General features: G+C 43.7%; 1 protein-coding gene across 3 annotated transcripts in view; it reads left to right on the forward strand.

Annotated features, from left to right (window-relative positions):
- Positions 1-24494, forward strand: part of NBAS (NBAS subunit of NRZ tethering complex) — a 3456930-nt gene that overhangs the window by 1012568 nt on the left and 2419868 nt on the right. For all 3 annotated transcript variants that reach the window (XM_069605942.1, XM_069605943.1, XM_069605944.1), the window contains exons 22-23: positions 528-611; positions 12548-12701. In XM_069605942.1, the coding sequence (XP_069462043.1) occupies positions 528-611; positions 12548-12701 (238 nt within the window). The remainder of the gene's footprint in view (positions 1-527; positions 612-12547; positions 12702-24494) is intronic.

Genomic DNA, 24494 nt, shown 5'->3' on the forward strand with positions numbered 1-24494 from the left:
TGCTTATGCTAAATAGTTATTTGTCTTTTAGGTAAAGTGTAGGGGTTCCAACTGTGGATCTGTATTTGTATTTGATAATAGTTGTGTGATAATGCTTACTTGGTTTCATTGATTTGTGTGTATCTTAAAGGCCTAATAAATAATTGTATATTTTTGTTCATCTCTGTCTACCTTGAATTAGTGATGTGTGCGTCTCGTAGTCCACTCTTACACCCCTCCTGAGTAGTAAGCCTTGCAGCTCTGCTACCTACCTTCATTTCGTTCGCTGGACTTCAGCGTCTTTCCTCTTCAAAATATTAGGTCGGCCTCCCTTCACCATAATAGGTTGGCCTCCAAAAATCCAACCCCAGGGTGTATTCTGGAAATCCATCTTAACATTCCTGTAGGGGAATGAATACACACATTTGTATTAGTTCCAGTGAGTTGGGGAAAAAGACATTTTCTTAACTAATATTTACCTTCAAAATGGCACTTTTCAGTGGATTATTTGTTCCTCAGCTGATCACCTGTCTCTTTTTTTCCTGCAGTTCTGAATCTGATGAGTTGATAATAGTTCCCTGGAATGAGCAAAACCATAGAGACCAGGATTGGTGTGAAAAGCCAGAATGCAAGTAAGTTTTATATGACAGCATATTATTTTAAAACTTTTTTTTCAAAAGGTCTATTAATTAAATTTGTCTGAAAACAGCTAATTGTTCTTTTTTATCATTCAAATTTTATTGCAAAAACAATAAATGCATCAAACAGTACATAATTCTGCAGGCTCAAATAGTTCACTGAGTAACATACATCGGAGGCATCAACCACGTACAAAACGTCCTCAGTAGATATCAAAAGAGACATTGATAATCAAGTTGAACACAATATGCAACCATACAAACAGTCATCCGCTATGGCACGGTTAAAGAAAAGGAAAGAAACAACAAATCCTATGTAAGCATAATTAAACCAGCACTGGGGAAAGAAAGAAGGCACTAACATACTGCTAACATAACAATATAAATGGCATCCTGTTGTGTGGCTTGTGATGGAGGGCAGGATTGTCTTTTCGAGCCACAAACTGGATGAAGGGTTCCCACTCAGTCAGAAACTGGGACATTTCTCCTTTCAAAGTGGCCTCAATTTTACACGTAGTCGCTATGAACCACAATTTAGCCCACCACTGCCTAATATCTGGTGCAGTAGGGGACGTCCAATTTCATGTTAACACAGCCCTAGTGGCGACCAAGAAGCGTGTGAGTAACTTGGCTGAATTGGCTGTCAATTTGTAACGCTCTTCCGGGTCTTCATCACCCAAGAGCAGCGTTAAAGGTGCCATAGGAAGGTCCACCCCGTGATCCTCTTAATCTGGGCCACAATCTCCCTCCAGTAGTGCTGAATTATGGTGCAAATCCACCAAATGTGATAAAGGGTTCCCATAGGGCTTGGTCACATCTCCAACAAAAATCCTGTACAGTTGGGTCCATCTAATGAAGCCGCGAGGGGGTGAAGTACTTTTGGATCAGTAACTTGTAACTGTTCTCTTCTTTCAGTTGTATGCATCTGGAGGATTTAGCATCCCTGCTCCAGACATTGTGCCACGTAAGTTCTCCTGTGGTAACACGGAATTCTTCCTCCCAATGCAACATATAAGCGTGCAGGGGCATAAAATGAAACACTTTGAGAAGCTGAGATAGTGAAGAGACCCTACGAGAAGGGGATCCCTGACAAATAGGTCTTGAAATGGGGTGGTATCTCATTTAGCCCGCTGCGAAACATTTGCATCATATACCCAGTGGTGGCATTTATATAAGACTATTTATCTATGTCCCGGACCTTAAAGGCCTTCTTACATTTATCGAAAGTCAAAGGAAGCTCAGACTTAAAATTGTTCTAATGAGATAAAGATAGTAAAAAGTACTCCTGCGTTTGTTGCACCCCAAGACCTTTCTTTCCAAACATAGGATGTACTCTCCAGCAGAAATGGAAACGAGAATATTTTTCTCAGTCACAGCAAGTAACATTGAGACCATAAAACATGCACAGCCATGTCCACACCCTTCCCTGCTCTTTAAGACACTGGTATGTGGCATTGTTGTATGTGTGACTTTTTTTCTCAGTTTGGGGTGTTTCACTGTTGGACACTGTTACTACATGTTCCAGGGATCCGTGGGAGGCTTCTCTCTTTTGACCATGGTTCAGTTTTGACTGCTGTATTCTTGTGCACCTTCACTCCAGGTACCAGAATGCAGCGTGAGCTTTCTTCCTTTCTTACACTGTTTTAATGTTGCCATTGCGCTCTCAGATACTGTCACCAGAGAGTCTAGGATTCAGTGTGAGGTTTCTCTCTTTTTGAGTGTTCAAAGTGACCACAAAATTGGATTCTTTTTCGAAAAAGACTTCATCAGACCATCTGGTCCAAATGCTCTCGAATTTTTTTATTTCTTAATGATATTCTCAATTTTGGCTCTGTCAAACTTCTAACTCCAACTTAGTGCTCCACGAGGATACAGGTCAATGCCACCTAATTTACTTTTATTTTGCACCCAAAATTTAGAGGAAAAGTGATCAGCCCACACATTTTCAGAAACACATGATGACTGCTTGTTAATTTGGCTCTCTTGTTTTAGATTAAGCTTCCACCACAAAGGCTTGGTGTTACTCTCAATTACATGTTTCAATAGTTCTTGATTACCACTAATATAACTCAACAATCTATGATATTTGATACATGACTTAAACGTGTTCTTGAGAGCGCATGTAAGCTTATTCTGCAGCTGCCAATTTTTAGAAGATTTAATAGCTAATTTCACTTCCTTTCAAAGTTGTTGTTTCTTTAAACTGATCTTTTTATAGCATATTTCTTTTCCTCAACAAACGTTTGGTTTCTTCCAACCAGATGACATTTGTATTTGATCTTTCAACATCCTTAATGTGTTTGAGAACTCAGTAGGAGCACATACCAAATCTTTCTTCTTATCTATATTGTTCCACCATTTTACCAGCATAGTATGTACCTTTTTATTATTATTTGCAAACTGGGAAACTCTATTACCTAGAGCATTAGTAATTAAACCTGAACATTTATATGCTGACGAGCTCACAACCTTATGTTAAGTAGTAAATAAAGTTGTTAACATTGCGTGATCACTTCTACTTGTTCTAGTCACAGTAAATGACTTTACGTTGGACATGTCCATATTTGCCATATAAATCTAGTCAAGTGTAGATTTTGAGGCCAATCCAAACCAAGTAGGTATTACATTCACTCCTGGAAACAAAGAATTTACTTGATGAAAACCCCACCTTGCAAGGAAGTGGGACCAAGTCACAACATTCAGATGCTTTTTAGCACGACTGATCTTAAGCAAATCGAATGGTATGGCCAAATCATCTTTTCAGCCTATCGTTTCAGGATTGATATTAGGACATAGACTGTTAAAGTCGCCCACAATAACTATTGGTTGTTTATCACCATTACATGACCAATCAATTAATTAATTCTCAATTCCGCTCATAAATATTTCTATATCCGCCCTAAGTGTATTAAAATAAACATTTACCAACAACAGCAAACTATGATTCCCAGTCTGTGTGTCCACAATAATAGTTGATAACACTGAATCTGATGAGGGAAGTGATTTCTTAGTAGAGCGGCCTTGAATGCTTTTAACCGCCGTTAGAATGTCTCCATAGGGTCTACCCAGAGGCCCTTTTTGTGCACCAACATCATGAAACCATCTATAACCGGCGTACTACATAGCCACGTGTCATACACAATCATATCTTGAAAAAATAACACACATCTCCTCATCAAGAAAACTCTTATGACCATGTGTATTCCAAGATAGAATGTGTGCTCTGCTGAGAAGGAGCCTTTCATTTTGGAGACACAGAAGTCTGCATCCAGTTACCAGCTGCATCCAGCTATATTGGAACTGTTGTGCAGTGCGAGCTGACAGAAACTCTCACCTACAAGCCGTTCGCTTCCTGGAGGAGGCGGAGTCACCAGCGATCACGTGACTGCTCACGTGACCCAACAGCAGTACTTAGAGACTGCCTAACCACCCTTGCGGCGTAAGCCCTGGTGGCAGAAGGGCTGGTGCTGTTAGGCTGTTTGGCGGATTGGCAAGAAATATAACGCTGTTGTACTGCTAATACAGCTTTACGTGTAAAAGTTTGCACCAAACATCATAAAGTGGAGACTGCGGGCCACAGGTCTTTGATCCACACATTCCACGTTACCGGGTGCGGAACTGAAAGGATTCTGCTAGCTATATTCCTGCACATTTGCATTTAATACCCAGAGAGGAGCTGCACGACGATGGGCCGTCTCAAAAGTGACACCTCGGACATGGGGGCAGCAGAAAGAATGAAAACCAGACATCAGGTAAGACAGCGCACAGCCTCCTATCCGGCTCTTGCCGAGGACCTGTCACCAGCCAGGGGAGGCTCTAACAAAGGTTTACTGCCTTTGAAACAAAGCCGCCTTGCCTTCTTGTTAAAAACCCAGGAAAAGGGATCACCCTCAGTATCTATGACAGATGTGGAAGAAAGTCCATCCACAGACCCACCAGGCAGGTGGGATGACCCAGAAGTAACAATCATACAGGTCTCATCTGGTCCGGAAAAAACCATATAAGTGGCTGCCACGACCCAGGGAGATGCAAGCCTGCATACTCCACAGACGGAGGGAAGCCTGAACACGGCTAAGCCTCCTAGTCTGCTAAGTTTGGTAAGCGAGACAAGCAAATGCGTCTCGCTGGAGCTACACTTGGAGACTCCGATTACTGAATTTCCAACTAAAGAGGCCCCGTCAGTCAAGGATCCACTCGTGGTCTTTGAAATGCCGAGTGACCCAGCATGGTCAGATGAATCCCACATACAAGCAAAGGGAACGAGGGATAATCGGAATATTGACACTATTCAGAAGGGCTTGGTAAAAGAAGCATCAACCATAGTGAAAGCCCCCCAAGATAAATCCATCAGCCCGGCAGGACACCTGCATCCACAAGTGGGGCTGAAGAAGCTGGAGGAATAAAATGTTGGGAGCTTTACACCGGTACCGGGAGCTATTCAGGCACTCCTGACATCTTTAATAATACAGAGCTACGTGGGGCCTACAGTAGGGAGAGGGGGAGCGGGTCCCAGCTGGACGCTGGCCCTCAAATCGGCGTCAGTAACAAGGCGCATGAAACTCCCAGCAACTCGAGCCTTGCCTCCAAATTAATTCAGGACATCTCAAACCTTACTGGAAAAATAGTTAGGGAAAAAAGGAGAAGTTTCTCTTTTATTAAGGACAAATTGGCTGCGCTTGATGACGAGGATGACCCAATGGACGAACTGGAATTAATCCCCTCACGATTATGGGGCAACGGATATCAAAACCCTGGCCTGAGACAGATGGATCAAGGAGATCAACTCCCCCAGAGGGCCCCCCACAAGACCAAGACAGTGGAGATCGATGACATCTCCCTGGGGAAAATAAGTGAGATGTGCTGTAAGGGGAAGATGGACGATCTTACACACACTCAGAGTGTGGTGATGGCAGCATTAAATATCACACTTGCCCCATTTCTGAAACTTTACGAATCCATGAATGAACCTTTGCAGTCACTCCATACCCAAATCTTGAAAACTGAGGAGGGAATGTGTGAACTACTGTGTTTCACGAAACATTTGGACGAGAGACTTCAGAAGGAGTCAGATTTATCACATCAATGGCAAAATCGCCTATGTGACCTGGCGCGTCAAGAAACACATGACAAGCAACTTCTGATGGAAGCTATCCTGGAGGATCATAAATGGATAAGAAAGCAGAATCAGCAAGCCTCCCGGACGATCAATCTAAAACAACATCCCATAAGAGGACAAGAGGAGGATGACCGGAGAAGAAATCAGCCTGAAGCGGATAAACCAAAGTCAATAACTGGTGGCCCCCTAATACTAGGAAAGGGCTTAAAGACCTCTGGACCCATTAACTCAGACTGTCTACTGATTGAGGATGAAGATGAGATAAAAGCGAGCTACCCGATTTTTAAGGAAGTATTACAGCAACAGGAAAAAAAGAACGTCAGCCCAGAAGATCCCCCACAAAAAGAATCTAAAGGGCTAAACCATAAGAAAACCAAAAAACAGGTATCCAAGCGGAAAACAAACGGCTATGGAGCATTTCTAAGAAATATCAATCTGCCTACAGAGGTGGCTGAAGAACCGTGGCCTAAGAAACTGAGGAGAGAATTAAACTTGGCAAGTGCATTAAAAGAGAATGCCATCCAAACCGAGGACCAGGACAAACAGAATGAAAATGGCATGGATACAAGTGGCTGCCTGAGTGACCTTATTGAAATCGCTGAAGAAAACAAAGAGGATGAACAATTGGACAACATTAGCTTATCTGAGTGGCAAGCAATAGATAAGCAGTTAGATTGTGCTCCAACAGTGAAAAAAAGAAGCACTGAGGAAGGCCGATATAAAAAAAAAACTTGAGGAAAAACCAGCGGAAAATGAAGCGAGTACACTGGGAAAGGACCGCTCACATAATCCGAAAAAAGATCAACGCGAGAATGATAAAAGGAGCAGAGGTGATAGGCACTGAGAAAACACACCCCAAAGGAGATCTACGTCGCGAGACGCCCCGCAAAAACATCTTAGAGGGAAAAAGAACACTGCCAAGAACCAAGACCCTCGACCAACCTCTACAGAGGGCAGAAGGAACACTCAAAGGAGTCGAGGAGATTACCATCGAGGAAGTATACCCAAAGGGAGATCAAAATCACGAGACTACTTGTCAAGAGAGGATTGGAAAAACAAACAGATAATAAGAAATCAAAGTATAGAACAACTTCCACGGATGATAGAAGAAGATCTATTAGTCCTACGAAGTCCCGTGATTTCCTAAGACAGATAGAAGCCAGACTAAGAACCCAGTAGAGTGGTGGTAATCCACCGAACCCGAAAGGGCGAGAAAACGCGAGACAAAGGAACCCAGAAAAAAAACAGCAAGTGAGAAGCAGGGACGACGAGGGTCTGGCCGGCTCCCACCATATACTAAAAATGGAACGGATATGGAGGGATAAACGAAGGATGGTCTTGAATCAGGGCCTCCAGTAGAGATACAGTTTAATTGTATGTTTTGCACTAAACTAGTTTTCTTCTTGATGTTGAATACTAAGCACTGTTTGTGAAACACTTGTCACTTGAGCTAGTTTTCTATGTTAGTTTTTATGTGCTTTTATATGATTACTATTTATATTAAAATTTGCTTTTGAATTAGAATTACCAATTAGGTCAGGTTGAATTCTCCTAAGTCTTCTGCCTTTCAGGTTTGCACTACCCCCACAGATGTGAGAATCCCATTAGTATCCAGTGAATTATGTGTTTATAACCTAACATAGCGAGGTGGCCTCCTTTTTGTTGAATGGTCTTGAATAGGAACAACCTGATGGCAATCTTTAATGACCTACCACATTCCTCAATCAGTGATGATGTAATGATTGTAGAATTCACTGATGAACAAAAGCCCGACGTAATTGTATTACATCTAAGGACAAGTGAACTTAAAGAAAGATTGTGGGGCGCAAGAAGCAAATTGGAGGCATGGGGATACAGACTTACTGATCCCGAGAGCAAAAGGGACTGGCGAGATGCAAAGGCACCAAGATCAGTAGAAGAGAGGGCAGAATTAACAAAGGAAAAAACAGTAAGGAAACCCACTAAGACCCGGCTGGATGAAAGGCCAAACCAAAAGTCAAAAACCGAGCAAAATCAAGAGGACACAGAAGATTGCAGCTTGGGGCAAGTACACAAACCAAAAAGTGATCGGCGAATGACAGACACTGAGTTAACAAAGATGAGATGCACGATTGACAACTCAAGTAAGAAGTCAAAAGGGGATGGAGGCAGGGAGAAAACACAGAAAAAAGAGGAAAAGCGACCACGTATCCCAAGTATGAGATTGGGAAAAAAAGAGACAATAGATCGCCCTTTGCAGAGAGGGGAACAAACCTCTCCTGGCCTCATGGAATACTCAGGCGTTTGGCCATCTTTATGCGGGAAAGAGTAACTTTCTAGGAAAATATGAACTAATATGCCTATAGGAGACCTGTATTAGACCAACACCCATATGTGAAGGATACCAGGTCTATATAAATCCGGCCCAGAAAGGACCTCTAGGAAGACCACGTGCGGGGCTTATAACCCTGGTAAAAGATGACTCCCAATTTCAAGTCCTAAAACATCGGACACCAAATCCTCTTGTACAGATCACAACAATAGTGAAAAACAGAGGACGGCATGAAAAGAGACTCCTTCTAATTAATACATACTGGAATACCCCCGAGTTAGAAACAGGAAAATACTTAGCAGATATCATGTTGGCCATTGATGCCTCAATGGTAGAGGATGAGGCACAATTAATCATTATATGTGGCGATCTGAACATTAAATTGTTGGATAAAAATGGCATCTTGAAAAGGAGAGCTACTCTTGCATCGAACGAAAAGCGTTGGTTTGATGAAATGGTCCCCAGAGAGATGTCGATGCTGAATGGCCAAACAAAAGGTGACCTCCCAGGGGCCGGCACCTGGTCTGTGAATCTAGCAGGTGCCTGTCTGGATTATTGCTTTGTTGCCACAAATACCCTGCCATGGATCAATTCCTTGAAAGTAATTCCATAAGAGAGCTAGTGACCATGCACTATTAGAAATAGAACTCCTCTGGAAGACGGATGAGTTGACCTATCGTAATATACCTGAAATGGAAGTAACAGGGGGAAGGAACAGGTTAAGATTAAAAGCACGAGACATTCCCGAACTGGCAGAGCGACTCACCCATAAATTCAAAGATAATCATGAAACTGCAGAATATGGCTGGCTACTAAAGGAGTTCGAAGTCAAGAATGGGATAAAAAAGAATAAAGACCTGGTATGGAAACACGCATACAATAAATCTTTGGTGGAAAGACAAAGGGAATATCGCACAGCACTTAGACGACTTCAGAAAGGCACCAAACCTAACAAAGTGGAACGTATAAGACATTGTAAACAGTCCTATAAGAACTGGCTAAAATCCTCAAGGGGATGGAGAGCACAGGGAGATGCAGAAAAAATGATGGCAGCAATAAGCACTTCCAAAACACGGTCTCTATGGGAGATAATTAACAATGGTGAAGATCTTCAGACAGCCTTAACATCAAGCAACGTATCAAAGGAGCACTGGGTAAAATTCTATGTGGACCCCTTCCAAGAGAAAGAAGCAATGATCAGTAGGCAAAAATCTGGAATAGAGTGGTCGATCAATATTGATAGAGAAGACATACTATCGAGGATACAAAAGCTGAGCTCATCAAGAGCCGCCGGCCCGGACGGCATCTCGAATAGTATGTTGAAGGAAAATAAGGAAGAGTGGGCAGATTTTATTCTGGTATTATTCCAGCAGATACTAAGAACAAGAAATATCCCACAGTCCTGGAAAGAGGCCCTAATCGTGCGAATATACAAAAAAGGAGACCGTAACAACCCGAGGAATTATAGACCTATTGCTATCCTCGACTCCATAGGAAAACTGTTTTGCTCAATCTTGTTGAGAGACCTAAAGAAGTGGGCAATAAGATCGGGAATCCTAGATAAGCGACAAACAGCCTTCATGAGTGGTGTAGGAACATCTCTGAATCTATTCATTCTGAACATGCTAAAACTGCGGGCATTGAAGCAAAAAAGGAATATATACCTGGGCTTCATCGATCTCGAACAGGCCTTTGATGGGATCTGTCGAGAACAACTGTGGACCAAACTGAAAAAATGGAACTGCCCGGAAGATCTGCTTGAGGCCATCCAAGAACTATACACCAACGCCTCGGTCCAAATATTGGTCTCTAAAGGTGGCGATCTGACAGAAAAAATCTTGACGTCAAAAGGCACAAAGCAAGGCTGTGCCCTGGCTCCTTTTCTGTTCGTTCTGTATTTAGCAGATATGAAGGAATCCCAGGATCAAATACAAGCATTCCCTCCAGCATTTCAGGATGAGGAACTCTCATGGATCTTGTATGCTGACGATGTTGTGTTTGTTGATCAAACTCCTATAAGACTCCAAAGACATATGGACGCATGGTGGGATTTAAGAACTATTTAGGCAAAAACCATCTTAAGACCAACGTGAAAAAATCTATGGTCCTAATAATGCAGTCGGCTCGAGGTCCTAAATCAATATCAAAAAAAGATTCACCTGGTCACTGGACAATCAACCGCTGGAAATAGTGGAGTCAACAGTCTACTTAGGAGTCCTAATCAACAAAAATATCAATGAGATGGCACAACAGAATTTTATTAAAGAAAAGGTAATAAAACTATCGAATCAAGCCCGCGCCTTACATCGCCGCTACGGAGCCTTTTCTATGATGCCACTGATTTTATTTTACAAGCAAAAGGTTGTGGCGATCTTGACCTACGGGGCTGAATCTCTGCTAAATCTTCATTGGAAGACATGGGGCTTGCTTGAGGCACTCTTCTGCAGAAGGGTACTCAGGCTCCCTAATTGCCTCCCAGTGTCTACAATCAGGCACGAATTGAGACTACAATCGATGGAGTCGATAGTGTTGTGGAAGACACTCTCGTTATTTCGGAAGTGCATTCTAGATAAACCTCCTATCCAGTTTGAACTATTGGCAAATAAAGAGGCAAGGAATCCAGATCCTAACCTTAGTACTTGGAAACAGAATTGCCTAGAAATCATGAAGTTTCACAATATCAACCCCGATATGCTGAAAGAAAACCCGGACAAAGCAAAGAAAAGCCATACGGGAAAAGGATTGGGAACTAACGGACAATCTAAAGAGGCAGAATACAAACTGTCATAATATCATTTGGGAACGAAAGGCACTGAATGACCCCCCACCATATTTGCGAAGGTTCCCCTCTTCGAAATATAGGGATCTTTTGATGAGATGTAGGCTAAACATCCTGCCATCCAGGGAGATCCAATACCTAAGGAAACAAATACCAGTGGAAGAGGCCAGTTGTCGATTCTGTAATGATGCAGAGAAGATGGAATCAATGAAACATTAGACGCTAGCCTGTCCCGCTCTAAACACCCAAAGGAACTCTTATTTAGGAGAATGGGTGGTCAATATAAGCACGTCAACGGACGATGAATATTGGGAACGAATATTGACGGTGCAAAAAATTGGCCCCACCCTGGAAGCCCTAAGATTTATAGAATCGATATTAAATGGACTAAAATAGGGCTCAGATGAACTCCGTGGGAGGGGTGAAGATACAGAAGGAAGGAGGGAGGGAAATGGGAAATGAAACTGACTGATTTGATATGTTAAAGGTTGATAATTATTTAACCAATAAAATGAAAAAAAAAAGAAAATATTGTATTCATATTTTTCGTCAATATTTTTTTAAACCTTTGGGATGTATTTGAATAGAGAGTAGAACAAAGCCTAGCTCGCTGCTTCAAAGTGCTTCGTAACTTGCCTACCACCTCCGTCACTCTTAGTGCATTTTATATTTAATTTCTCTGTCAACACCTCTTACATCACTTTCTTCTTGACCAGCCTACTTTCATAGTAATCAAACCCCCTTTTCATTAACTCTCTCTGACTCTCTAGTACTATTTGGCATATTTTGCCAACCCTGTCCACAAACATGTTGATGCCGATAACTGTCGCTTGAGTGTGGTATGGAAGGGTCGGGGGCTGGGTGATACACTGTTTGACTGCTTTGATGGGAGCCTTGCTTTTATTGTTGACGATGTTGTTTTAGGCATTGGGAGGTCTTTTGCTGTGATTATCATTTGGCTGCAAGAAGTCCAGAAACATTTAATTAGGGTGAGGTTAGTTGGGGTATTGTATGTCCGGTTTGCTCTTGCTTCTAGTGCATCATAAATAGATTATAAAAGAAGTACCATATTGTATTTAAATGCAGAATAGCAGGATTTACACTTTTGTAATGTGAGACAATAGGAACAGATTGTTAAAATGGATTTCTAGAATCTAGACAGATTTTAAGAGGCCACCCTAGTTCTAGTGAACAGGGAACTCTGAGAGATTAGGCACACGCCAATCAAGGTAGTAATGGAGAGCAGTCAAGGCTTATTCTCAAAACTCAATGATTAAGTGCAGCTGTTATAAGTTAAGGTAAGGTTCAACTGTCAGAAGTACGTGATCGATATGTAGAGAAAAATACTGCAGTAGTTGTTGCACATTTAAATCTGTCTGATTCACTTTTCTATCAGATGAGGAATTATCCCCTCCTGTGAGTGAGGTATATAGGTAGCTAAATCCTTTTTCTTGTGATCAAAACTCTTTTGCTTATTGCTAAATTAGGAAAGAACTGAAAGGCAGAGCAGTCTCTAGGGTAACAAATCTTGTGTTTTACCAGATATAATTTTCAGGTGGGTTATATTCCATTTCAATGTTGATTGGCATCTCAGAAAACCATTCTCTTTTTAATGCAATAAGCGTGCTTTTGCTTTCAGCCAGGTGTAATGATATCTTCAGCGATTCATGACAAGTAGCTTTAGTCTTTTCTGTTTAACTTATAACTGTGTTTGCTTTTCATAGAGCAACTGTGGAACCTAGTCATCAAGATGAAGCTGAATTCCTTTATGAAGAACAGCCTGAACTGCTAAGGTATAGGAGTCCGGTGCTGTCAGTCGAGATGGTGTCCAGCTGGTATTGGAACAGAGCCGAGGAGATTGAGCATTATTCTAGGCAGGTAAGAAAGGCCGAAGGAAACATTTGACATGAAGATATCGAGGGATTGGAAAATGGTACTTGTATGAACGTCTCAAAATATTGGAAAAACAAAGATCAAGTGATTTTTATTTAAATGGAGCACTTGTATACCTCAAAATAAGGCACCTTGGTGCTTGGGGGAATGCACAAACATTGTGATGCATGGCCATAAAAAAATATAATTAAATTGGATTTTTATATCTCTCTTCATGCCGGAGTCCAGCGTCTAACCCATGCTGCACTTCATTGTCTTGCATCAGAGACAAGCTCATTGCCCCAGAGCTATCCTCCCGGCCAAAGAAAGAACAACGCAAAACAAAAGAGGTGATGGCTGGAAAGTTTGGAATTAATCCTAACATCTGGTGTTGCTCTTGGCATCCCAACAGACCATTGTGCTTCGCCTGCCAAGCCATTACAAAAGGCGAAACACCATATGCAAATCAGGTTTTGCCCCACCACAAAAGGGGTAGTCTAGCTCGAACTGCTTGGTCACATCCCTGCTGCACGAGATCACAAGCATTTCCAAACATGTTTCGGCCTTGTTGGGCCTCATCAGTGAGTAGTAGCTTGGGTCTCTAGGTCCAGCAGGCACGAGACCCACGTCTGGACACACCCCCATACTCGGGGTGACTTGTGCAAAACGAAAGAGGTGATGGCTGGAAGGTTTGGAATTAATCCTAACCTATGGCATTGCTCTGTGCAACCCTCCAAGCCATCGTTCTTTGCCTACCAGGCCATTACAAAAGGGGAAAGACCATTTGGAAATCTGGCTTTGTCCCACCCCAAAAGGGGCAGTCCAGCCCGAACTGCTTGGTCACATCAATGCTGCATGAGACCACAAGCATCCCCAAGCATGTTTTGGTCTCGTTGGGCTCTTCAGTGAGGAGTAGCTTGGGTCTCTAGGCCCAGCAGGCACAGGACCCACATCCCACTCGGGGTGATTTATGCAAAACAAAAGGGGTGATGGCTGGAAGGTTTGGAATGAATCCTAAACTCTGGCATTGCTTTGGGCCACCCTCCAGACCATCGTTCTTTACCTGCCAAGCCATTACAAAAGGGGAAAGACAATATGCAAATCAGGCTTTGCAGGCTGATTGGTCTGGAGGGTTGCCCAGAGCTGTACCCGTGGTTATGATTAATTCAAAAACTTCCAACCATCACCTTTTTGTTTTGCATAGAAAGTACAAAGCAATTGAAAAACAGAAATTAGAATGACCGGACACACAACTGAATTATAGAAAAGAGGTTACAATAAGAGGCACATAGCACCAGGGCACACAGAGGGAGCGCCATCAGTTACTTAAGAGCGATACTTTTCCCGGACTCTGCATTAATAACCCCTTTCTGTGGCAAAATGTAGCTAAGCAGGGAAGGGAGTAAGACATCCTCGAGAGATGACAGCCACTATTCCTGCTCCTTTAACAGGAAATCCCTAAGTCATTGCGGCAACAGGCACCACCGGCAAAGCAGTGTGTGCCAAATGTGAATAGTAATCATTGGCATTGGTGCTGAAAAGCAACACTTTAAATGATCAGAACCACGATCTGAAAGCTCACAAGACCTAGTCGGACTGGCTCTCTCTATCTTCGTTGTTATTATACTTGCATTTCATTCCCATGTTCCCTACCTGTTGCCCCGTAGGCACTTTGAAACACAATTTACTTGATGTATAAGCGCCTTACAAATGCACAATAAATAAATAAATAAAATACATTTGCACATTGTCGATTGAGACAGTTTTTTACTAAAATTCTTACATAATTCTGTTTAGAAGTTAACTGTTCAGCACATCACAGCTTCTTAGTTAAACTGTTTTGCTAAAGCTGTTTGAACTGATCTTTGCAACAGAGTATTGTTAGGCTTGTTTGAATAAGCCTGTCTGACTAAGGTGTTTTCTTCCGTCCAATATTCATTTTCTCACCCTTGATTATTTCTACAAACCAGTGCCTGAGGGGAATGTCAGACGCCCAGGGGTAGGGTTGGTTGCTAATAGTTCCAGCAGGGCATGGGTGAAATCGAGCGTTCCGCAGGATTTGAGAATTCCTACCAGTCTAGAGAGGTTTGAGTGTTCGGCACATACTGCAAGAGTAAAGAAGGGGGATGGTGGGGGCAAATGCATGGGGAATGACACAGGTATTCTAAGCAACAGATGGGCTTCACCGGGAACGGTAGGGGGTAATGATGTATTGGGTGTACACACAGTCTAAGATACTGTCCTATGATTAGCTAAAGAAGGGGATGGATAAAAATAGCGTCTTCATAAACACGTGTAGTGGGAAATCCCTCTGGGCAGGCTGCAGCTGGGAAACCTCGATCTGAAACACGTGACCAGTATGACATGCATCTGCAAAAGGGGGCAGGGGCGTAAGCTACTCATTACATGAAAAATAACATACCTAGAACAAGGTGATATAATTACAGGATGGTCGGCCAAATCAGCCGCCCCAGTACTGCAGCAGTGAAAAAGGGCTCTGTACCAGTGTGCCGGTCACATGACCACTGATGTCCATCGGCAGGCGGCGGTGGGAGAGGAACACTGGACGGAGTGACGTTCCTGGGAGAACCAATCAGACAGTATTTTCTTGAGCTCTGAAGAGATGGCCAGCATCCAAAGTATCTACCATAGAGTCTGCAAAGGTCATCATCCAACAGGTATCGTGTGAATATCCCCTTTCCCACCAGCTGCAGGGTGTCTCGTGTTCCGTTCTCAATGCTGCTGAACAATGGCTGTGTATTAAAGTTCCGGCGGTCAGCACAAATGTTACTTCAGTAATAACAAGTTCTTCTGGGGTGGGGTGTGAATAAATGTGTAAGCTCTGAGGATGTGATGTTCACGAGCCAATGAAATTTCTGAAAAACATAGAAAAAGTGACTTCTCCAACTTGCAAGTGTTTCGATGGATTTACGACCATTGTATTTCTTGGTACAAAACTACTGTTCGTATTCCATTCAGATGTCAGCCTTTCGATCAGAGCCTATCCACTCTTCTGTTTGATTTGTGCTCACCCAGTTGTAATGAACATTGTTGCTTCTTGCCCGGTGTTTGCTCTACTTTTTGAGTATGTGGTTTTTATTATGCTCCAATTGGTGGACCTCTAACTACATGGGCATGGGGAAAAATCGATAATTCCCCAGGATTTGAGAATTCTTACCAGTCCAAAGGGGTTTCAGTGTTTGGCATGTAAGGGTGTCAAAGAAGGATTCTGACACAAAGGTGGCATGATTTTGGTTATAGATTTTTTTTCAATGGATTGCTTTCTCCCCCTATTTCGAGATCACCGACTCGGTCGACAACTCGTACATCCGAACACGAGACGAGGACCCCACTCAGGTGAAAGAGGACAGACGTCACAAGAAGGCTAAAAAGAGGTCACACTCCAGGAGCCATTCTTCGTCTTCCTATTCTCACAAGAAGTAGCATCGCCATTGACGCAGGCATGACTCGGACTCATCCGTGGAGCGAGTTAGGTCCCAATCCGGCTTTGGTACTTCCAGAGACGAATGGGCCTTTAAACAAGTTCTGAGGAAGGACAACTTCAAAATAGTGATCCTATGAGACATTCTCCAGGCTCTTCAGTTGCAGGACTGGCTGGTGGTGTTAGATCTGCAGGATGCTTATTTCCAAAGGCATAAAAGATACCTCAGATTCCTCATAGGGGACAGGCACCAATTCAAGGTGCTCCCCTTTGGGTTGACCTCCGCTCCGCAGTTTTTCACCAAGCTGATGTCCTTAGTGGCGTTGCATCTCAGGAGATCCTGTGTTCATGTGTTTCCATACCTGAAAGTCGTCAGAGCAGGTTTCATCTCACCTCGAAGACGCCTGTTCGCTGCTACACAGGCTGGGCTTCTCCCTCAAACCTCAGAATGACACACAACACCAGCCCAAAGTCTGTCCTGGACACTCCGGAGGGGAAGACTCACATGATCCCCATACCCCAGAAGAGAGAATCAACATTGTGCGACAGATAGTCAAACTATTCCAGAGCCACACCAGTTTGCTGGTAGCCTCCTTCCGCCACCTCTTAGGCCTCATGGCTTCCTACAATTTTCTAGTGCCAGAGGCCAGATTGTGCATGTGATCTCTGCAGTGGCTACTGAGAGCTCAGTGGTCTCAGTATTTCTCCACCCTGAAGAATGGTCTCAGGTTGTTGAGGTTGGTGGCCAATGATCTCACTTGTTGGGCCAGCAAAGACAACACGATAGCAGGGGAACCTTTCTGGCCTCTCCGGCCACAGGTCAGGGTGGCCACAGACGCGTGCCTGAATGGTTGGGGAGCTCACTGCGACGATCTGCAGGGGAGCAGCATTTAGTCCATGATGGAGAGCCCGTGGCATATCAACAGGCTGGGTCTGAGAGCGATCAGGCTAGCCCTTGCTGCTTTTGCACCCTCTCTTAAGGAGAAACACATCCTGCTCATGATGGACAATGCAATGACCATGCACTACCTAAGCAAGCATGCTTGTGTGCGGTCTCTTCACCTTTGCAGGGAGGCAATGCAGCTGTGGTTCTGGCTGTTAGTGAACCAGATCTCAGTTACGCCAGTCCATCTGGCGGGGATGGAAATGGTGTTGGCGGATGTCCTGAGCAGGCAGAGCCGGGTCTGGCACGAGTGGAAGATATTCCAGGAAGTTATTGAGGAGATCTTCGCTCAGTAGGGTACCCCAACAGTGGATCTGTTTTCCACGTAGTCCAACAGGAAGTGCAGACAGTTCTGGTCAAGGGAATTCCTAGCGAGAGGTGCACTGGGAGATGCATTTCTAGTGAAATGGGACTTCGACCCCCACTATATCTTCCTGCCGATTCCTGTCATCCATGGGTTCTGAGGAGGCTGAGGCGGTTCCAAGCGACCATGATCTTGATCGTCCTGGATTGGGCGAGGAGATTGTGGTACTCGGAACTCCTGCTCTTGGCCATCTGCCCACCTCTCCGGCTGCCTTGTTGATCGGACCTCCTAGCCCAGTTGGAGGGTCGGGTGTTGGTACCCGAATCCGGAGTCCCTCAATATACATTGAAAGGATGAGATATGATGACTGGGACCGACCAGAGGACGTGCCTTATGTGCTGCTGGCTGCACGCAGACCATCAACAAGATTGCTGTATGCGTGCAGATGGAGAAGATTTGAGACCTGGTGTAGGAAATGCAAGAATGACCCTGTCTCTTGCCCCACCACTTCAGTGATGAGTTCCTTTTGTCACTGGCCTCGCCAGGCCTTCAGGTTGTAACAGTCGAGTATATTTGGCTGCTTTGTCTGTTTTCAAAAGATTTCCGGATCAAGGGTCTTTATTTACGATCCCCTTTGTGTCTGAAAGGCCTTGTGAATATGTTTCCGCCTGTTGCTTTTGTTGTCCCATAGTGGGACCTTAATTTGGTTCTCACTTTCCTCATGGCAGCTCGGTTTGAGCCTATGCATTATTTCCCAGTTCGGTTGCTCACTTTAAAGACTGCCTTTCTACTGGTGATCACTTCTGGCAGAAGGATCAGTGAGCTGCAGGCTTTGTCATGCAAGCGTTACAGTGGTCGAAGTGTACAAGAAGTAGTGGAACTATGTTCCCTGCTGGCCTGCCACCGCTCTCCACATAACCCATCGCTGAGCCCCCTCCCACACACATGCCAAACCTCAAAACAAACACACCTGCTATTTAAGGGAATGTTCAGTGCAGCGCACTGAAGTGCAAGCTTCAACTTCTTGCTACACTTTTATTTTAAAATGATACCATTCCAGAACGGTTTCCTTTTTTAAATAAAAGTATAGAAACAGCAAAACTTAAAAAAAAAAAATAAAATAAAAAAAAGTATAGGAGCACTGCTCCCTACCACTTCGACCTCAGAGCCTTCATTTCTCTGCTGCTTCAAGGAGACGGTATTGCTGAAGATGCGCCCGGGGTTCTTGCCTAAGGTCGTTTCAGAGTGCCACATCTCCCAGGGAATAGACTTGCCTGTTTTCAACTCTCTTCCCCATCCTCTCATTGAAGAGGAGAGGTTGCACAGGTTGGACCCTAAGAGGGCTCTTAGTTTCTATGTCGCAAGTACAGCAGAGTTCAGGAGGACTAACCAGCTGTTTGTAGATGTTTCACTGTCAAAGTGTTTGGCTGTTTCTAAGCAGACCATATCTAGGTGGATTACACTCTGTATAGCAGAGTGCTACCAACACGCAGGGAAAGAGCTTCTGCCGGCCATCAGAGCTCACTCCAGTAGGGGTGTGGCTGCTCTTTCAGCACTCCAAAGGGGCATGCCGGTTCCAGAGATCTGCTAGGCGGCGACATGGTCATCTTTGCAAACCTTCACCAAACATTACTACAGAGATTCCTGGTTTAGGAACTTTCATCCCGCCACCAGACAACATATGATATGATTTGATAGTTTATGTATATAGCACCTATACACAATGTGTTTTAAAGTGCTCCAAGGCAAGGGAGGGAACAAGGGAAAATACAACGACATTCTTACAGGCCATGAACAGTAAGAATGTGAAATTAACTATGGTACTCGGCCTGACGACATTTCAGATCGTGCAAGAGCTAATTCATAGATAAGGAAGGGAAGGGGAGATTGGGAAGGAAATGGAAACAGTCAGGCGACTAACTGACGACATTTCTGGGAGAGCCGGAGAAAAACAAAAAGTGAGGGAGAGGGGTGCAGAAAGAGAGGGGAGGAACAAAACAAGCGACTATCGTACTCGACCTGACAAGTAAGTGCTTTGTAAGTCTATCTGATGAGGAATCTGCGGGAGATAGCAATCCGTTGAAGGAGAAATTACTTACCGGTGATATGGCTTTCATGCCCTGCCAGGAGTACGGACGTTGCCTTTAACGCCCACTAGCCCGAGTTAAGGCATCGCTTGGGCCTCAGTTCAGGCTGCGGGCCTTTAAACGTCATTTTTCCGGCCTCCTGGCAGGGCATGAAAGCAATTCGCACCCCGGGGTTTGTCTGGGGTGCGAATGGCCTTCCCATTTCTGTTATCGGGATGTCCTGCCTGCACTGCCGATCTCCCGATGATTAAAAAAAATAGAAGATGGCTGCCATGTCTATGGAAGCCAGAAGGGTGGTGCGCCGGGACCGTAGCGCAATGCTCTGGTCCCGCAGGAGGCGGTGGGGAGGGGAATCGGGTCATTTTGGAGGCGGAGGGCTTAACACACAGATTTCTCATCACCCTCCCATCAAGCCCCACTATGAAAGTGCCTGCATTTCATGATGACTGACTTTCTCTAGGGAGAAGAGGAGATGAGCTCTCTCTTATTGGGCTCCTAGGCTGATTATTTGTGGGTCCTTCTGCAACTTCTTGCCATTCTGTTCATCATAAAAAAAAAGACTCATGTTACATTTTTGTTTTTATGAGAGTTATGGCTGCTTTCAGCTGATTACACAATCTCCCTAAGCACTAGCTGAGCTCGAGGTGGGGAGGGGGCAGAACCGAGGTACAGGGTCGTAGTGGCATAGTATATGTACAACGACCAACGTCATGTCTAGAGTTGAGGACCGCTGCATCGACTCAAGATGGATCCATGGCCGAGTCAAGGTGCACTATTACCCCTGTCAAAAGGTTTTCCGAGCTGACGCTGGGAGGGATATCTATCTGATAAGAAATCTGCAGGAGAAGAAAATGAAAAGGATCCTTACTATCCCTAACTTCTAAGAGGGGTTTCCCTGCCTCAAAACGAATACTAAAAGGGTCTGCCACAGTAAATTCCACCGTCCTTTGTCAAAAGCTGCTTTTGTCCCTCACACTACAACTAAGAAGATAACTAACAGAAGATCTTTCTTTAAGGAGAATGGCTGCCTTTTCCTGCTTCTTGGAAAATGTTCTTTCAAAACAAATATACTCAGGGGTGTGGGGGAGGCTGTATTGGATGACTTCCTCTTCCAAGCTTCCAAGTTTCAGACAGTCTTTACACAATGTTCCCTCCAGCAGAATGGCTCCCTTCTCCTGGTGTGGCTCTGTACAATTTGTAATAGAACCAGTGGAAATGACTCCCTTTTCTTGGTCTGTTTTGGCAAAGTTCAAAACAAGGCCAGGGGGAATATAGTTTGATACAGTTCTTTCTTACTGCTCCCAACTTGATATTCACTTTGTCTCTGTGACATGGCGGCGGCGAAATGCAGAATCAACACTTGATTACATCTTCCTATCCAGTAACTTATTTGAAAGATGTGAATGTTTCTCAGTGAAAGAGGGGGGTACAATTGATCACATGCGGCTAGAAGCATTACTATCCTGGGATACTAATAATAGAATTGAACGATGGCAAAATGAAATGGTAGTTAACTCTCAGAAAAACCGATTGGTAAAATACTAGAGAGAAGGCAGTCTCTTGAATGATGGTCTGGGCCGACTCTGTAATAAGTTGTCGCTAAAGGACCTGAGGAATGAACTAAAACCTGGTTCTTTCCATGAATTTCTATGGTCTATTGACCCCCCACGGATTAAAAAGCAGGAGCATCAACGCACATGCGTTTAATGAAGCCATATGGTAAAAAAAAAAAGCGAAACTCCCAGACTACAGAGATTGGTGAGAAGGGAGGGGTGGAATAAATTCGAATTGGCGCGAAAGATAAAAGTAATCAAAAATAGCTACAGAAGTTGGTCCCGACATCATGAAGCGATTTGCCTCCAAAATGACGGAGAAGCAATGTTGCGTACATTGGGAAACCACTCCACTCGCAACTTTTGGTCATTAATTAAAAAACTCAATAATGACCAGAACAGTGTCCAGTTTAGTAGTGTAACATTGTTAGACTGGATAATGTATTTCTCAGTCAAATACTTAAAACCGGAAGGGGACTTTACTTTCAAAGTTGAAAAATGCAATTGGAACTTATGTTTCAGTAAAGAAGACATTTTAGACCTGATCAAAAATCATCAGCATCAAGGTCAGCTGGACCAAAAGGCCTCACATACCAAGTCTTCAAAAAGGACGTTGAGTTATGGGCATACGTTCTCTTTACTCTCTTTAGAGGAATCATAGCCAAAAGAATGATTCCACCATCTTGGAAATTGGGCACAATAGTGCCCATTTACAAAAAGGGAGATCGGAAAAACCCAGCCAGCTACCGGCCAATTACATTGCTGGATGTTGAGAGCAAACTTGTTACAGGCTTAGTATTGAGGGAACTAGAAACCTGGGCTAAGGAGGGGAACATCATACCAAGGCAACAGACGGGTTTTCGACGTGGCCTCTCTACATCACTAAATGGTATAATAATGGCCTCACTAACAAATTGCAAAAGAGAAAATAACACAGGTAGGCTGTACAGAGCCTTTATCGATCTTTCTAGTGCATTCGATTTAGTTAACCGCGACCGGCTGTGGGGCAAGCTGGTCAAGCGGGGTGTCCCCGAAGTCACTGGTAGACATCCTGGCAAATCTCCACCATGAAAATACAGTGAGAGTTACATTAATCTAGAAGGCCAACTTTCAAAGTACATCGAAGTGAATAGAGGGGTGCAACAAGGCTGCATGGTAGCACCTTTCCTCTTCGACTTCTATTTGGCAGACTTTGGGAAGGAGATTGATTCTGCAGCCTTGGCCAGTGCTAGACTGGGTCTGACAACCATTAAATGGCTCATGTGTGCAGACGATATAGTCTTGCTAGACAAGACACCAGTCGGTCTGCAGAGACCTCTCAGAGCATTAGAGCATATGAAAATAAATGCTTAGTCATCAATCCTGAGAAATCAAAAGTGGTCATTTTTGGAGATAAAGGAGCACAGGCCGAATGTTTCCCTTGGTCAATTGGTGGTAAGCTAATTACGGTGGTAAGGGAAATAGTATACTTGGGATACACACTGCATGCTGTTCCCACCATTGGACTAAGACTAAATGAAATACTATCTAAAGGCTCACAGTTGACATCACAAATGGAAAAGATCTCAGGTCTTTACTGTAAATTTTCCATTGCTCGGTTAATAAGATTCTACTTGGCCAAAGTGGTACCAGTCCTACTCGATGCCATTGAGGCCAAACCGTTACTTTGGTCCATAGATTGGTAGAAAATTGAAGCAGTGATCTGGAGGCAGGTCTTGGGCCTGCCCAAAAATCTGTTGATGGCCATACTGAGGTATGAATTGGGCTTGAGATCTCTTAAAGCTCAATTGAATTGGAAGCTTCTGTCTTTGTTCAGGTTAATTAAGGACCCGATTCGAAACTCACTATATGAAAATCTTCAGTCTCATTTGCACCTTGATACCTCATGTACCCTAAGAGTTCTCAGGGAAAAGGTGGGTTAGCTTTTCCTTTACTGCGATCAGGTAGAGCATACACTGATCACTAATCCTATGAAAGTTAAAAAAAAGCTTTAATGCAAATGGATTGGATTAAGACAGGGGATGATGCTAAGATGTCCACAAGCTTTGCCTTATTTACCAGATACTGGAAAAAACAGGGCTATCTTCCCAGGTGCCTAATGAAGTCCCCTGATGTAAAAATGCGGCAAAATTTCCTTAGAGTACGTCTTAACTTGGTACGGACTGGCTCAGTCCTGGAAAAATGGGGACAAGGAGGGTCGGCACACATTTTATGCTTGGAATGTACAGATGCTAAGGATCAAACTATCAAACATATATTGAGGTACTGTGGGGAGGGTACTGTGGGGGGGCCTGGAATGCCAGGGTGAAGTTCCTGGCAGCTTTTGTTAGATTCAATGATCGTCTTTCATCAAATAGTTTCTGGGAACAAATGAGTTCAGGTAGTTGAGATCGGATTAACCCTGAATGTCTTGAGAGTCCTACTGGAGACTGGGTTCATTGCGTGTAAAATTGGGTCACCTCCCGACGAGTACCATTGATTCTGTTTTAAGTAATGCTTACTGGAGATATTCTGCACTTATGGGATGACATTTTATTTTCTGTATATTGTTAATAAGGTTTTTTCTTTTTTTTGTTTTCAAGAATGTATGTATGTTTTTTTTAAAGTATGTTCACTTCTTTTAATCATGTATTAAAGGCATTGAATTGATCTAATGTCGTTTTTTTTACATATGTAAAATGTGTAAAAAACCTAAATTTTGGTTAAAGCACAATACATTTGAAAAAAAGATATTCACTTTGTCTCTGTGACTTGATTTCAACAATGTCCCAAATCTTGTTAGGATCCCAGATCCTTCTTTTGTAACTGGTGCCCTCATCTCCGCCACAATGAGGATGACTTCCTCTATGCTTTAGTTTACTTCTGTTGGGGGTCCCAGACCCTTCTTGTTTTTTTTTTAAAAAAAACAATTTTTATTAATTTTACAACACAACCAAAAACACAAACCAAACAAGCAGTGCACTATACAATAGTTACATTAGCATCAATTAGTCCTTGAGCACCGCCCCCCTGATCCCACCCCCCGTTACGAGCCTGTTTGTCTTTCACACTCAGTATCTGTTACTAGTGGCAGGGCATCACCTTCCTCGGATTCCGCCGAGTCCAATACTGTTCCGAACAATCCAGCTATAAGTGATTTCCACGCCATCAGGTTACCCACTTCTTCCTCCCCACTCATGCTACTTGCCTCCTGCCATACCACCGTTTCAGCCTCTGCCCATTTCTGCAATTCCCTCCACCACACCTCCACCCTTGGCCTGTGACACTTTTTCCATCCCATAGCAATCCTCCGTTTTGCAAGCAATATGCCAGGTCTTTCAGTTTCCCAACATGTTTAAGCTTCCGTGGCCTGGGAAACCCTCCCAGCAGGCAGGCCCAGGCCGTGTCTACGATGAGCGTGACCCCCTTCTCTGCCAGTTTTCGTGCCACTTCTCTCCAGAAACGCTCAATTACTGGGCATGACCAAAACA

Source organism: Ambystoma mexicanum, chromosome 4p (assembly GCF_040938575.1).
Source record: "Ambystoma mexicanum isolate Mex_15411 chromosome 4p, UKY_AmexF1_1, whole genome shotgun sequence".
NCBI classification, from domain to species: domain Eukaryota; kingdom Metazoa; phylum Chordata; class Amphibia; order Caudata; family Ambystomatidae; genus Ambystoma; species Ambystoma mexicanum.